The sequence below is a fragment of the Lathamus discolor genome, chromosome 3 (assembly GCF_037157495.1).
Source record: "Lathamus discolor isolate bLatDis1 chromosome 3, bLatDis1.hap1, whole genome shotgun sequence".
NCBI classification, from domain to species: Eukaryota; Metazoa; Chordata; class Aves; order Psittaciformes; family Psittacidae; genus Lathamus; species Lathamus discolor.
In genome coordinates, this window is record NC_088886.1 from 81,010,628 (window position 1) to 81,024,917 (window position 14,290).

General features: G+C 38.9%; 2 protein-coding genes across 6 annotated transcripts in view; both read left to right on the forward strand.

Moving 5' to 3' along the window:
- The window catches only part of LOC136009777 (aldehyde oxidase-like), a 43,504-nt gene extending 37,186 nt beyond the window's left edge, over window positions 1–6,318 (forward strand). For 3 of the 4 annotated variants that reach the window (XM_065670013.1, XM_065670014.1, XM_065670015.1), the window contains 5 exons: window positions 990–1,104; window positions 1,731–1,796; window positions 2,351–2,539; window positions 3,304–3,471; window positions 4,520–6,318. In XM_065670013.1, the coding sequence (XP_065526085.1) occupies window positions 990–1,104; window positions 1,731–1,796; window positions 2,351–2,539; window positions 3,304–3,471; window positions 4,520–4,570 (589 nt within the window). In that variant the 3' untranslated portion in view covers window positions 4,571–6,318. The remainder of the gene's footprint in view (window positions 1–989; window positions 1,105–1,730; window positions 1,797–2,350; window positions 2,540–3,303; window positions 3,472–4,519) is intronic. The other variant, XR_010610644.1, reaches the window with a different exon arrangement.
- Window positions 6,319–8,749: 2,431 nt separating this feature from the next.
- LOC136011077 (aldehyde oxidase 2-like) overlaps window positions 8,750–14,290 on the forward strand; it is a 44,722-nt gene continuing 39,181 nt past the window's right edge. For both annotated transcript variants that reach the window (XM_065672744.1, XM_065672745.1), the window contains exons 1-4: window positions 8,750–8,803; window positions 10,228–10,285; window positions 11,752–11,848; window positions 12,600–12,708. In XM_065672744.1, the coding sequence (XP_065528816.1) occupies window positions 8,750–8,803; window positions 10,228–10,285; window positions 11,752–11,848; window positions 12,600–12,708 (318 nt within the window). The remainder of the gene's footprint in view (window positions 8,804–10,227; window positions 10,286–11,751; window positions 11,849–12,599; window positions 12,709–14,290) is intronic.

Below are 14,290 nucleotides of genomic sequence, written 5' to 3' on the forward strand. Positions count from 1 at the left end.
GGATTTATTCACAACAACATGCTAGGGTAGGACACAGTAATCTTAAACACAATTCCCACTGCTCTCTCTCAGTGCAAGTCTAGTGGCCCTTTCTCTTTGAATTCTTTCACAGTATGTGTAAGAACCAGAAAGGAAAAGTATCTCCAAAGCAAGGAACAGTCATAGTTTGCCATTGACATTAAATGGTGTCCAAAACAATCTGCAGTTCCATGAGCCTCAAATCCTGTATTAATCTAGTTCTTACCCAGTTATATTCTTCACATCCAAGAATCTCAAAGACAGCTGAGCCAGATGACATGTGGGAAGTTGAATATGTGGATTTTGTGTATCTTTTGTTCAGTACATGGTTCAGTGCTCTGAATTATACTATAATTGTTTTATGGAGTATAATTTTAAATATGCTCAACAAAGACATTTCAGTCACATATGGTCAGAAAATATGCCTTGGTCATGCAGCTCCCATAGTTCAGAGATACCACACTTCACTGTCCTCTTGTGTCTGCTGAATTTACCCATCAGTCCTGACTACTATAGTCTCCTCAGTAAGTCCCACTCTCTTCTAAGTAATTACACCTTTATTTCAATATTTCTGTTTTAACCCTCTCTCTCATTCTGTAGGCAGTTTCTGCAATTTTAACTGTTTAATTTCTCCCTTGTAAGTTATTCCTTCATAGGTCCTGACCAGTTTTTCTGCCTTTTTCTGAATTCCCTTAAATTCGTATTGTGTACTTGATTACCATGCCTTTATTAGTGTATTTCTGGGATTGTGCTGGTTATTGACTCTCCTGAATTGAAATAGCTTGCTTGTCTGCTATATTTTATATAAACACCAGATCCATCAAAGCTAAACTACTAGTGCTCTGTAGGATTTCATGGAACTTAACTGCTGGGGTCTGACCTTTTATTTAAGACTAAAAGTTAAAGTTATTTCAAACTTCTATATGCTCATCTGCTTTGTTATGATGCAAGCATTAATCTCCTTCCATCAGAGGTTACAATGAAAACATGGATTGGGAGAAAGGGGAAGGACAGCCATTCACGTATTTTCTTTATGGAGCTGCTTGTTCAGAGGTTGAAATTAACTGCCTAACAGGAGATCACAAGGTAAAGACTGAGTGTCATGGAAGTTTTGGAAATAATGTGAATGAGGTTTGTTTGTATCACTAAATGCTTCAACAGCCATTCAGGTTTTTTATTAGTAAGTAACCTGTCTTCACATTATGATATATTTGAAGTGTAAATGCAAATTACAGGTGGAGCAGAATGAAAGTTGTGCAGTGTTAAGAAGCTTTTGGCACATCTGTACTAATGTCACATGGGTTCACCTTTCAGGTTATGGCAGACATCTGACATTCTTTGCTTATTCTCTCACTTTTTGCCAGCAAACGAATTAACAGCAGAGCTAAATATTCTATTTCCAGGTTTTTGACCATTGAGACAGCTAAATGTTATAGATAACTGATCATATGCTCTCTATCTGTACTTATTTATATGGGGATTTCCTTGTGCAGTAGGAAAAATCTGGCAAGGCTGTCTAAACTTCTGATGAAGTTGGGGCAATCCTATTTTGCTTGTTGGGTGTTGGAAATTACTTTGAAATTATGTATATGGAGGGGCCTCTATTTTAGTGTCTATTATTCCAATGAATACTAGCTCTAACCCATATTATGTTCTAATGCTTCCACTCTATGCATCTCTCTCAGTAATATGCATTTGAATTTTATTGACAGAACCTCAGAACAGACATTGTTATGGACGTTGGATGCAGCATAAATCCAGCTGTGGATATAGGACAGGTATGTGCCAAGAAGTTCCTGCTGTCTTATTTCTTACACCAATAGCCTTATCTGAAATTAAGATTACCTCGTTAATTCAGAAAACGTTCATTTCTTACTAATGTTAAAAGTCATAGATCATATTAGAAAGTCCTTTACTTGTAGACTTGCCACATTTGAGTCTTTTTTTCCATCAGTGAAGCTTGAATTTTACCCATGGTGTCAACCTGTAATACTTCCTGTATGTATACATGCCCACTATTTGCTGAACTTAAATCCTGTTTGTGACCTACATTCTCCAGATTCTCCTGTCATTTGATCTGCCTTCCCCATTTATAGCCTGAAATTCATGAAGGTGTTTCCCTGCTATCACTTCATCATGAAAGCATTTGTCTCTGCCTGGTATGAAATAAAGGTGTGAAAGCTTTTCCCACCAAGGTAGCCCCAAAATTTTGAAGGCAAGCAGGAATGAAAACGATCTTTTAACAGCTAGTGATATAAATCAGTTCTTGACAAAATTTTACCCATTTTACCAAATATGAGAATGTAAATGCTATGTCTTTTCTTATTTAAAGATTGAAGGTGCCTTTGTTCAAGGCATTGGACTGTACACAATGGAAGAATTAAAGTATTCTCCAGAAGGAGTCCTCTATACTCGGGGTCCAGATCAGTATAAGATCCCTGCCGTTTGTGATATTCCAGAACAGTTTAGTGTTTCCCTGCTGTCATCTTCCCAAAATCCTTATGCCATCTATGCATCCAAGGTAAGAAAACCATTACAGGGCCGAATTCTTAGATCCCAGGACAGAGAAATTACTCTGACACAAAACATATGTAAGTTTTCATTTCCTCTTCTTTAGCATTTCAAACAGATATCCGTAGAATTGTTTTACTTATAATATTTAGGGTATAATATTGCAAGAAGGTATGATTCTTTCTTCATGCAGCATGCTTGGGGAAGATGTTTGGTTCTTGTACTTCGGCAAGGAGATAAGTAAGTTACAGTTGTAATATCCTACTCCAGCCCACATTAACATACCACAGCACTGAGAGGACTATGGAATAAGGGTAGATTTGACCTATCTTTGAGATAAGGAGCAAATGTGAATCTTATGTCAGAACCAGTGAAAGGATGTCAAGCCCACTGGGGTCAGTGGTGTTTGCGCACAGACAATTCTCATGAGTTCAGGCTTTGTTTCTTACTTGTATCTGTACCTGGATTTGGATTGTTTTAATTTTATCTGCTACTAATTCTAAATTTCAGTTTAGCAATGAGCAAAACAGATTCTAAAATCAATACCTAATGTTTGAATCAACATTTTTGGCTCCCAGGAAGCAGCTACTATCAGAAGACTTGGTGTGATCTAAGCTTGCTTCCACTAAATCTAAAATGAATTTACTTACTGAAGGTTGAAACTCTTTTTGAGTCACTGACTTTTAAGCTTTTTAGTTGATATTGACATGGCATGTACTCCTCTCATTTGCTCTAAACCTACACCTATTTGGCTTCTTTTTATTTCTTTTCAAGGGCATAGGTGAGGCAGGACTTTTCTTGGGATGCTCTGTGTTCTTTGCTTTGAGAGATGCAGTAACTAGTGCGAGGAATGAAAGAGGACTGAAGACGAGCTTTGTGCTGAATAGCCCTCTGACCGCTGAACAGATACGGGCAAGCTGCGCAGATGACTTCGCTGAGATGGTAATAGAAAGCTGAGGAAGGGTCTGTTCAAGTATGTCTGGGTAGAAGTGCATACTGCTTTTGGCACCCTTGAATGGTGGCGTGCCTAATGATGTCTCCAATTGGTCATGCTTTGCATACAGCAGTATTATATGGCTCCTTGTAGTTGAAATGTCTTGTACCAGGTCTCAGACAAATGACTCCAACAAATGCTATTCAAGCACTGTATTGGAATTCCCCTGGTTTGGTATAATGACTTTTTTGGGTTTTTTGTTTTGTTTTTTGTTTGTAATTTACAATTCCTCTTTCCCTGAAGCCCTCCTCCTTTCTTTGATGTGTCAAATCCCATTCAGGATTAAATAGCTCCTCTTACATGCAATGGATCAGCCTCCAAATGTCTTCAGTCTCTTTCCAGGTGCTTTTTCCCAGTGTCTTGCACTTTGGCAAGTCATTCTCTTACCTCATTCTTATACTCCTTGCTATGCCCAGGAGTCTTTGTGAAAAAAGTAATTAACTCAGAGCTAACAAAAGGATACAGAAGAAAAAACAGATGAGGCAGTACACTACTAATAATGCTATCCTTTATATTCTACGTTTTTTGAACTGTTCACTGTAGTCATATTCCCACTGCTATTACAATTCCATTTGTAAGCTTTTATTTAGCCTACGATATCTGTGAAGCAAGGTTCTTGTCAGCATATAAATCCCTACTGTGTCCCAAGCTTCTGAGGCTCTGCCATGGAAACTCTTGAGCTCTCACTCACAGATTACTTCCATAGTATTTCTGTGGTCGTGGTGCGGCATCACTGGCCCCAAATCAATAGGATCGTAGGCTTACTGTCGTCACAGGAGCTTATGGGTAATGAGGTCCAGCACTGCAGAGACCATGCTTCTCCATACCTGTTTGGCCCTGACACCAGTTATCACTGACCTTCTTTCTAGCCATCTTCTGTAGATATCTCCTGTAAAACACTGCTGAATGACTTGGAGGCCTGATAAGGGCAATATTGGGAGCTTGCTAGTCAAATAATACTAACAAGTAACTGTTCATTTTTGCTTGTTCTCTTAGATGGCAAACAACGAATCTGCTTCCTTCAGTCCTAAGGCCATATCTATGTGAATGGCAACCCAGAGAGCACAAGACGGGAATGGAACGGAATAGAATGGAAAACTGATTTACAGTCCTAGTACACACTAATCAACACACAGATAAATACATTATCTCATTTTCAGAATAGAATCAGCTACCAAAAAAAAAAAGCATATTACATCTTCTATCCTTATCTTCCTTTTCCATCTAGTATATTCATTACAATAATCTGCTTAAATTACTGCATTTAATTGCAAAAATACATCTCCTGCATGTAAGTCATACGTATTCAACAAGAAAGATTCCCTGAACAGCTCAGTTCAAATGCTGCAGGAGAAGAAAGTTAGGATGGAGTATAAAGGTATGTTAGATAACTTTCTGCCACTTAACTATACTTAACAACATAGTAGATAAATGATTTTTTTAGTGGCTTCAGCTGATTTCCTAATTTACATTTGAGTCTTGAAGAGAAGTGTGAGTGCAGGGATAATTTTTGAAGAATCAGTACCTTGTTTGTTGGATTCAGTCCCTTTTTGATCAGAAGTGATGCTCTGATTAGTAGTAAAGCTGCTTTAGATTCTTTTTGCACAGGTATCTTTGTGTTAAAAACATGGAAGAAACAAGTTAGTATTTTCTTTTTGCTACGCCAGGCAAATTGCTATGACTGACCTGCATATTCAGGATATCAATTTTATCCCAGAAGTTGGAAAGAGTCACTTAGTGACTCCACCAGAGCCTTTCTTTTTCTCCTGGAGAAAGCCAGAAGACTCCAAGCTGCTTTTCAAATGGGAAAACCCTCCTGGAGTTCAGTGTGCTTTGAATACGAGACTGGATGAACCTGCCTCTGGAAAGGACTCTTAAGCAGAGCTTAATCCTGTGCTGAAGACTATATTGAGCCACAAAAGTACAGTTAAGAGCTTTCTCCCACATTCAGTCACTCCTGTGATAAAGACAGAAAAAACGTAAAGGGATTAAAAGCTGATCTCCAGAGATCAGTCCTCTGATGCTGCCTCTGGTGCAGTAAGATTAGACCAAACTCAAGTAGTAGCAGGTGAAGAAAACACAAAAATACAAAGCAGCACCGTATTAAATGGTAATAAATTCTGGTGTTACTAAATTTGAGTATGTATATATTTGTAACCAAAGATGAGACCAAGAAATAAGATAGAATATATCAAAGTTAATATATTATGAAAGTTCTGGCCACAATATTCAGATTTCAGCATCAGAATCTTCTTGAAGTGCAAAGTTAAGACTTCAGTTCTGAATGCACACACGCACAAATACACAAATCTCCATGGTTTTGAAGTTGGAGCTTTGATCTGGGCTACATCATAACACAGAGAAAACACGTCACTTTTTTAGTGAGTTCTACAGAAGTTACCCAAAGTAGCACAAAAAAATTGCAGCAGGCTCTTTCACAAGAGAGTAGAAGTGAGAAAATAAGTAGTTTGTACATTCAGTGTGTGGTTTCAGTGAAACTCTGCATTAGCTATCCCTTGCTGAGAGTGGTGATTGCTTTTCCGGTTACTCATACATCAGAGTGAGCAAGAGCCATGAAAACTGCCAATTGTAATGAAAATAAATGTCTATAATTTGTTTGACATGTCAGCCTGTAGGCTGTTTTCATTTCACTGCTCCTCAGTTTTCCACAGACTATTTCCTCTTCTTGCCTTCCATCTCTTACGAATTGATACTGTATCTGTGACAGAAATCAGGTTAGTAGGTTAAACTGATTTTGCATTGGCTATTAAAATACAAAATTCTTATTGTTTCAATTTGTTTGTCTTTCTCTGTAAGCACTATGCATACGTGAAATTCAGCTGCTTAAGCATAGGTGTCTAGACCATTTTAGGTGTGATAGGGACAGCAGAGGCATAGGAAAGCACAGGACTGGAAGATACCACATAGCAACAGGAAGCCAAGCAGGTTATAGCAAGTAATCTGAAGTGTCATTAGAAGTGTGGTTTAAGCAGCTAGAGCCCTATTGGGTTTTAGTTCTTTTTCTTCACTTTCTTTGTATTACTTTGGCTTTTACACATTGTAAAAAAGGGCAATAAATCAAATTAAATGTGAATCCAGCTACCATAATTAGCTTTTCACATTTGAAACATTTTAGTTTCACTGCATGGGCTTTTTAATGTCAGTTCACAACCCCACGTATTGATAACAGCCCCCAAAAGTGGTTAAATCCCAGTATATGCTGAAGCAGAGAGCATATAGGTCTGCTGAACTGCGGGGGGAAGGTGCCTTGTCTGTTCTTCTCCTGTGTAGCTGTGCATCAGCACCGGTGCTGGTTAGTTCCACACAAATCAAATCTGGTAAAAATCATGGACCAACCCTTGCAGGCAATGATATCTCCCCACCTGCAGTGATGGGGTATTTGGACTCCAGAGATTCATCATGTTCCAGGCCTGTAGTTTTGTTTTCTGCGGTGCAGATCAGAAGTCTGCTTGTCAATATTTCTCAGTTACTATTAACAGATTCCTCCCTGCTTTTTTACAAGTGGGACTGTTGTCTAGTTGTCTCAGTAAAATCTGTGCATGTGGCAAACATGGGTTGTTGGGTTTTGGTGGGGGCTGAAACATAGTAAGTTACCTCCTGGCTTTTAGGTGTTTGAAAAGCTGCACGGAAGCTAGAAATATCAGCAATTAAACATCCTCACAGATTACACTGTGGCTACATGTGATATTGTGAAGTACCTTTTCTTAGACTCTACAGGTATTAAAGGAAGGGGTGGCATTAAATTTTTAATACTGCTTAAAATGTGCAGACTCACACATCTGCTAATCTAGGGGCTAGATTCACAGAAAGGTTACAGCTCTGAAGGCATCAACAAATGGGATGGCTGTTCACACACTGATGTGCACTGTATAGAAACACAAACTGGAAATGCTCAAGAAGAGCTTTTTCTACTCATTTTCTTAATGAAAGAAGTGTTTTTATAAGTACCCACCCTCAGCATTCCCATTCTGTGTGTGTGTAAGCTTAATCACCTAGCATAAATAGTGAGTCCTGGTTTTGAGGTATAATACTCTGAAAATCAGGTATTGGACTGCCAAAATCTAATACTAGGTCTGGTTGTTTCTCAGGCATTTGAACCTGCATTATTGTACCTACAATACATGTGGAATACTACAGCAGTGCTGCAGTCAGCAGGACCCATTAGGGCAGGACCTAGTGACTGACATTGCTTCAGTGCTTGCATCAGATAGGTCTCAGTTGTACATTAGGGACTAAACCACAAAAGAAGCAGCATATCTTTGCTGAGAATCATTTTCTTTCCTTCTGATGTGGAATAGTAAAAGATTTGGGACTGACTACTTTGTCCTACAAGCCTGCACTGACTAAATGGAATACAGAGACCTTTGCTGTGAAATGTAAAAAGGGTAAATAAGACATGTACATATACAAATGGAGACTTTTGAAATACATACGTAAGTCCCCTTCCAAAACAAAAAATAAGTACAGGCCAGCTGTAATAAAGCATTTAAAGATTAATGACCTTGTTTCCTGGACGTGCCTCCAGAGAAATGGAGAATCTAGAATCTCAAATCAGTGTATCTAGAGTATGGTCATATAATGGCACCACAGCAGTCTGGGTATAGAGCTGGCATAGCACAGAGGCAAACACAAGGAAATTTTAAATGTGTGTGTAGTAGTAATTTTGATTTTGTTAAAACTTGGTCAGTCTGCAGAAAAATGCTGTAGACAGTTCACGTGAGTAACAAGCTAAAATGAGAAGCATGCTCCACAGCTTAGCATCTGACATGCCACAGAAATGGGTAACGTTGCGTGTTCTGAGTTCTAGCTTCAGACGTTCCTATGTATTCTGAATTCATCAGTTACTGGATAATATAAGACACCCACGCCTGGCAGTTGTAGCTCGAGCCCAGAAGTCCCTCCTTAAAGTTAAGTGCTTTATCTCTTAGGTTACAGGATTAGAATTAGAGGGGTTCAAATTATTTCAGATCAGCCGAGAAGAGTTGGGTGTGGTGTAGGAGTAGAAAGTTTGGTGTGAACATGCATTAATTGCTGAGAAACAGCACACGTCACGCTGGCTCCTCCCCATCTACTTAATTTGATGCTTAGTCTGAAAATAAATTCTGCGAGACAAAGCAAACTCCGTTAACCTTTAGGAGCATATAGCATTTCATTCATTTTTCTTGGTAGATAAAGCTTTGTTTTTCAGACTTTAATGCAACAGCAATGGCTTGCCCCCAGCCATCAGATGAGCTTGTCTTTTTTGTGAATGGCAGGAAGGTAAGTATTTAATGGCTTTTTTTTTTTTTTTTTTTTTGACAGCAGTATTTTAATGTTTACTGTTCCTGTTCAGGAAAGATGTAATTCTGGAGCAACAGTTTATTCATAAATAATCATCTGTTGTCTTTGATCTTCCTTATAGCATCCTGCTCATCCTGCTTTCTACCACAGTTTTTACATAGTCTGAGTGGCTTTGTATTACCCATTATATCACAGAGTGTTGACTAAAACCTTATACTAGTATACTCCTAAAGTTGATGTAGTTGGACTAAATATATCTCTAATAGAAGAATATGCTGCTTACTAATATAGTTTCAGTAACTCACCAAAAGAAAATAAGTAGTTCTTTTTCTTCTATTTGTTACGCCAAAAGCTCACATTTCATCTTCTAAGACATTTTGTCACCTTTTCTTACTTTGCAGGTCAAGTGAATAAGAGTTCCTATTAACAAACGCATCACCTGTAACATATTATAAGCTGAAATGAAGGAATTTCCTTTGTTAAAAAACAACCAAACCTTTCTATGTATTTTTCTAGAGATATTTTTCAGTTGTCCTGTCAAGTTTTTTATACTCTAGAAAGAGGGTACTGTTTGTTTTTTTTTTTCTAACAGGTGAATCAAGGAAAAGTAATTCATTTTTTTCTGTCTGTTATGTTTTATCTGTCATTATACGTCAGCTGTGCTTAAAGGCATACACTGAAACCTTATTTCATTCTGCAGTTCCCAGTAAATTCCTGACTAATTCATGTTGTCTCACACCTGGTAAATTGGATCATGCTGTTGGTATAGCAGAACTATTGAGAGAAGCCCTGAGGTTCAGCCTCTTTTGATTGTGCAACTATGGGTCCTAAAAAATGTTTTCAAAGTTGCTTGTATTATGTTACCACCAAGAAGCTGAAACATGCTGATGATATAGCAACATTCTTGAGATAAGGCTAAAGCAAAGCCTGTGTAAGCTCCACTCATACATACTAAACTTCATTACCTTGAAAATACAGTTATGTATTTTCACTGCTCTTTTTATACTGTAATTTTCCTCTACTTTTATGCTGATGGGTCTCTGAAAATGAAGGGGTTAATATCAACTTCAAGGAGGTAAAAATACACAGAATTCTCACATGCACAAGTCTGTAGCTTCAAAATGAAGGGATTTGTGATTCGTGCTGACAAGAATCAACAAAGGATCTAGTCCAAATATGCTTTCCTTCCTGCTCTTGTCTATCCAGTGCTCACTCAGCCTCTTTTCCCTATTACTTCTATTATTTATCCAGAGATTGTGCTCAAGTGATAGGATCCTGTTGCTGAACAAACACACCACATTATGCCACAATCATTGTATTGCATCATCATCGTTAATCTTTGTGAGATGGTTATATTAGATCCCTCTGTAACCCATAATCTCTTTTTTTATTTCATAATGTAGGTAACAGAGAGGCAGGCAGACCCTGAAGAATTGCTGCTGTATTATCTGAGAAAGAAACATATCCTTTCTTTGAATTCTGCCTTTGAATTCTGTAATTATATAAATTACAGCAACTGCGGATTGAGATTCACTTTCCTTTGGGAACCAGTGTAAACAGAGCAATAAGTAGAAATAACACAGCTCACCTTGTACTTACTCTCAGCAGAGCAATTCAGTGCTGTATGTCCATTGTGTGTGTTAGTTACATGGATATAATATTCTAAAGTGGTGTAATTCTTCTAAATACTGGCCAAATCTTTTTTAAAGCTTCCCAAAGCATGAAAAATCTTTCAGTGCACTTGTGATGAAAAGAGTAGCCAAAGAAATCAATACAGAACTACTTCCATAGTAAATTATTTAGGCCTCAATCCTTCAAAGGAGTTTGCAAAAGCTTATTTTATTATCTTTATTTTCTATCATTTGAGACACTTCAGGGTGCTACCTGCTGTCAGGGTTCTATTGACTTCAGTGGCAATTATCTCTGCTAAGAAGTTGCCATGCAGGTTATATTGTTAAGGAAGTGTGTTTAGCTTTGCTGTTGAGAGCTTTCTATGCTGGAAGAAAACCAACATCAATCTAAGGATTAACTGTAGTGGAAAATAACTTATTAGCTGCAGCTTTTTTATTAGCTTGCACTGTACATTATCCAAGCATTCAGTGGAATTAGCATCTCTTTAACAGTCAAGCAGTGTGATAAGATTAGTTCTGTACTGATTACCAATGGGAATGCACCAGTGGATAAAATTACACTGGGTTTAAAGAAATCTAGAAACATGGTGAAATCAGATGAAAAACCATGTAGTAGCTAATCAAAATGGATGCAAGTGCATACACTCAGGAAGAGTAATAGGACTATGTATCGTTCTGAAAAGGAGCTAAAATGAAAGGAATGATAAATTCCACTGGACTGCAGGGCACTATGACATTGGGAGAAGGAGATTGTGATATGAGTGTGGAGCCTTTACAGAGGCGGGTAGTGGAAAGTCCTTCTATACAGAATTTAGGTGTGTGCACTTGGGTATTGTGCGCCATTTTAAATTACTATATCCCTTGGGTGTTCAGGAAACAGCACAGATAACATACTGAGATCTACTGGTACCATTCTACAAGTGCAAGATAGAGATAATTATGTTTAAGGATTAAGAAAGTATTATGAGTAAGACTTACAAGACTTATTGCTGTATCCGATTTACAGGGTCCTGATTTCAGTCTTTTGGGAATTTACCAGGTATTCACTGTAGAGATTGAAAAAGTCTATATTGGAAGTCTGCCTCATACCCATTTCACTATCTGTCCTTACCCTTCTCATCTCTTTATGTACTCTATTTTCGTCTGTTTGTACATGTTTTGTCTTCTGGAGCTATCTGATCAAAGATCCCTCAAATTCTGCACATGCACATAAAACAAGGGAGACTCAGAAGAGTATAAGGAAAAAATAACTTTTGAATCTTGTAGATTTTTTTTCTTTAACAGTTTCCTTTGCAGTCCGTCTCTCAGGTACAAAATACGGCTGTGGAGTAGGAGGATGTGGTGCCTGCACTGTGATGATATCCACATATGATCCAGTTGCCAAGCAGATACAGTATCCTCATGCTGTTATATGGAAATAGTAATTCGGTGTTTCGAGAAAACTGACATTCAATGGGAAATACTTGGTTTCTTCTCATTTGGATGGATTCTCTTTCTCCAGTCTTTGAAACAAAACAAAACCTCAACAACCCCCCCCCCAAACTTTCTGTTGAAATGTTTTAAAATTCTTCTGTTCTTTATGATTTGAGATTTCAGCAGCCCTTTTTTCGTCTGCCTCACCTGCCTCTTTTGTGCTTATTTGAGGATATCTCACTGTTAATAAGTCTTCACTAAATGCTTCATGTAATCATTGATAAAATCTCTATGGGTGTCAGCAGTAGACAGATTACATTGTAATTGTACAGTTTTGCCCATAGCGAAGTTAGGAGTTCTACTTTCTCTCCCTTCCTCCTAAAACTTTGTTCCATTAGAAATGCTATGCCTGACTTCATCACATCTGGCTCTAGACTTTGGGTTACAACAATATATATAGTACTTTTTCTTCTTTTTTTTTTTTACTTAACCTTCCACTTCTTTAATTAGAAAAGCTTATCACTTAATGCCTAAGCCCAGCGGTAGGAGTAAGATGTATACTCTCACAGTCCAAGTGTGGGATTTTGTATGCTTACATGTCCTTCTCCCCATGTCTTTATGCTCAATCTGAGTATTTCTGGATTAGCTGTACTATATATCATTTCCTTCCTCCTCCATAGACCCATGTGACAGAGCTATTTAACAAAATAGTTCTCCTTCACATCTCAAAGACATCATCCTGCCAACTCCTGCCTTCTCCCCATATGCTCCCTGCATAGTGTTGCTGTCACTACTGTGGAAGGGGTTGGAAGCATAAAAGCCAGGATTCATCCAATTCAGGTGAGTGTTAGCTGGACTATATAGGGCTGCAAGATGATGAGATTTTCCTGTCCTATGTCTGTAATGAAGTTGGGGTCTGTGAGAAGGTGCTGAGTCTGTGCAATACAGAGTCTCTGAAGGGATTCTAGAAACTGAATTTTGTCTAATCCTTTTAGATAAGCTGGTGTTTTTAGGAATTAATACAGCAATTGCTGGTTTGTGATTGGCCGTGTATGGAGCATGGAAGGAGCTCCTCCTAATGTACTACCATGCAGGCAGCACATCACAATCTCAACACGGGGCTAGCCAACCATATGTAGGATGCCAGCTTTCAGAAGGGGATTGGGAAGAACAAAGAGCATCAGTGAGTTTCATTTACTCACCAGCATGGCATCCGGCCATCCCACTGAGAACCACACACTGCATATGTTGTAGGAAGGGATGGGTGACCCCAGGTGGCAACCAGACTGACAGGTATTAGATTAAACACATTTTCTGTGTGCCAGAGATTTCCCTTGGATTAGACCAGCTGTTTAGTTCCTCCACTCTGGCTTTCCCTGAAAAGCACAGTTTGACCACATGGATTAAAGAATATTTTCTAAATTTCCTCTTTTTTTCCTGAGTATTATTTTCCAAAAGTCTTGACTGTTCTATGCTGAGGCTGTGGTCGAGGAGATGATCTGTGTTCTGTCATTCGTGGTTAGAAATATTTAAAGTATAATTGGTGTCTAAATTGAAAGTCTTGGGCTTTATTCTGTTCTCATAACCAAGGAATTAAGGTCATGAGGGTCTAAATTGGAGCAAGAATTATCCTTCAACTAGGTGATTGCTCTGAGCATATTCCTTATGAATGGTCATACTGGGATAGTCAAAATGCTGTTACTGGCCTACAACTGGTAGATGATGTAGAATCATAGAATGGGTTGGAAAGGATCATGTAGTTCCAACCCCCCTGCCATGGGCAGGGAAGCTTCACACTACACCATGTTGTTCAAGGCTCTGTCCAACCTGGCCTTGAACACTGCCACAGATGGAGCATTTACCACTTCTTTGGGCAACCCATTCCAGTGCCTTACCACCCTCACAGTAGAGAACTTCTTCCTTTTATCTAACCTCAGCTTCCCTTGTTTAAGTTTATACCTATTCCCTGTTGTCCTATTGCTACAATCCCTGAGGAAGATTCCCTTGCCGGCATCCTTGTAGGCCCCCTTCAGATACTGGAAGGCTGCAGTGAGGTCTCCACACAGCCTTCAGCCTTCTGTTCTCTGGGCTGAACAGCCCCAATTCTCTCAGACTGTCAGTTCATACGGGAGGTGCTCCAGTCCCCTGATCATCCTCGTGGCCCTCCTCTGGACTTGTTCCAACAGTTCCATGTCCTTTTTATGTTGAGGACACCAGAACTGCACACAGTACTCCAGGTGAGGTCTCACAAGAGCAGAGTAGAGGGGCAGAATCACCTCCTTCAACCTGCTGGTCACGCTGCTTTTGCTGCAGCCCAGTGTATGGTTGGCTTTCTGGGCTGCAAGCACACACTGAAGCTGGCTCATGTTAAGTTTCTCATTGACCAACACCCCCAAGTCCATCTCCACAGGTTTGCTCTGCA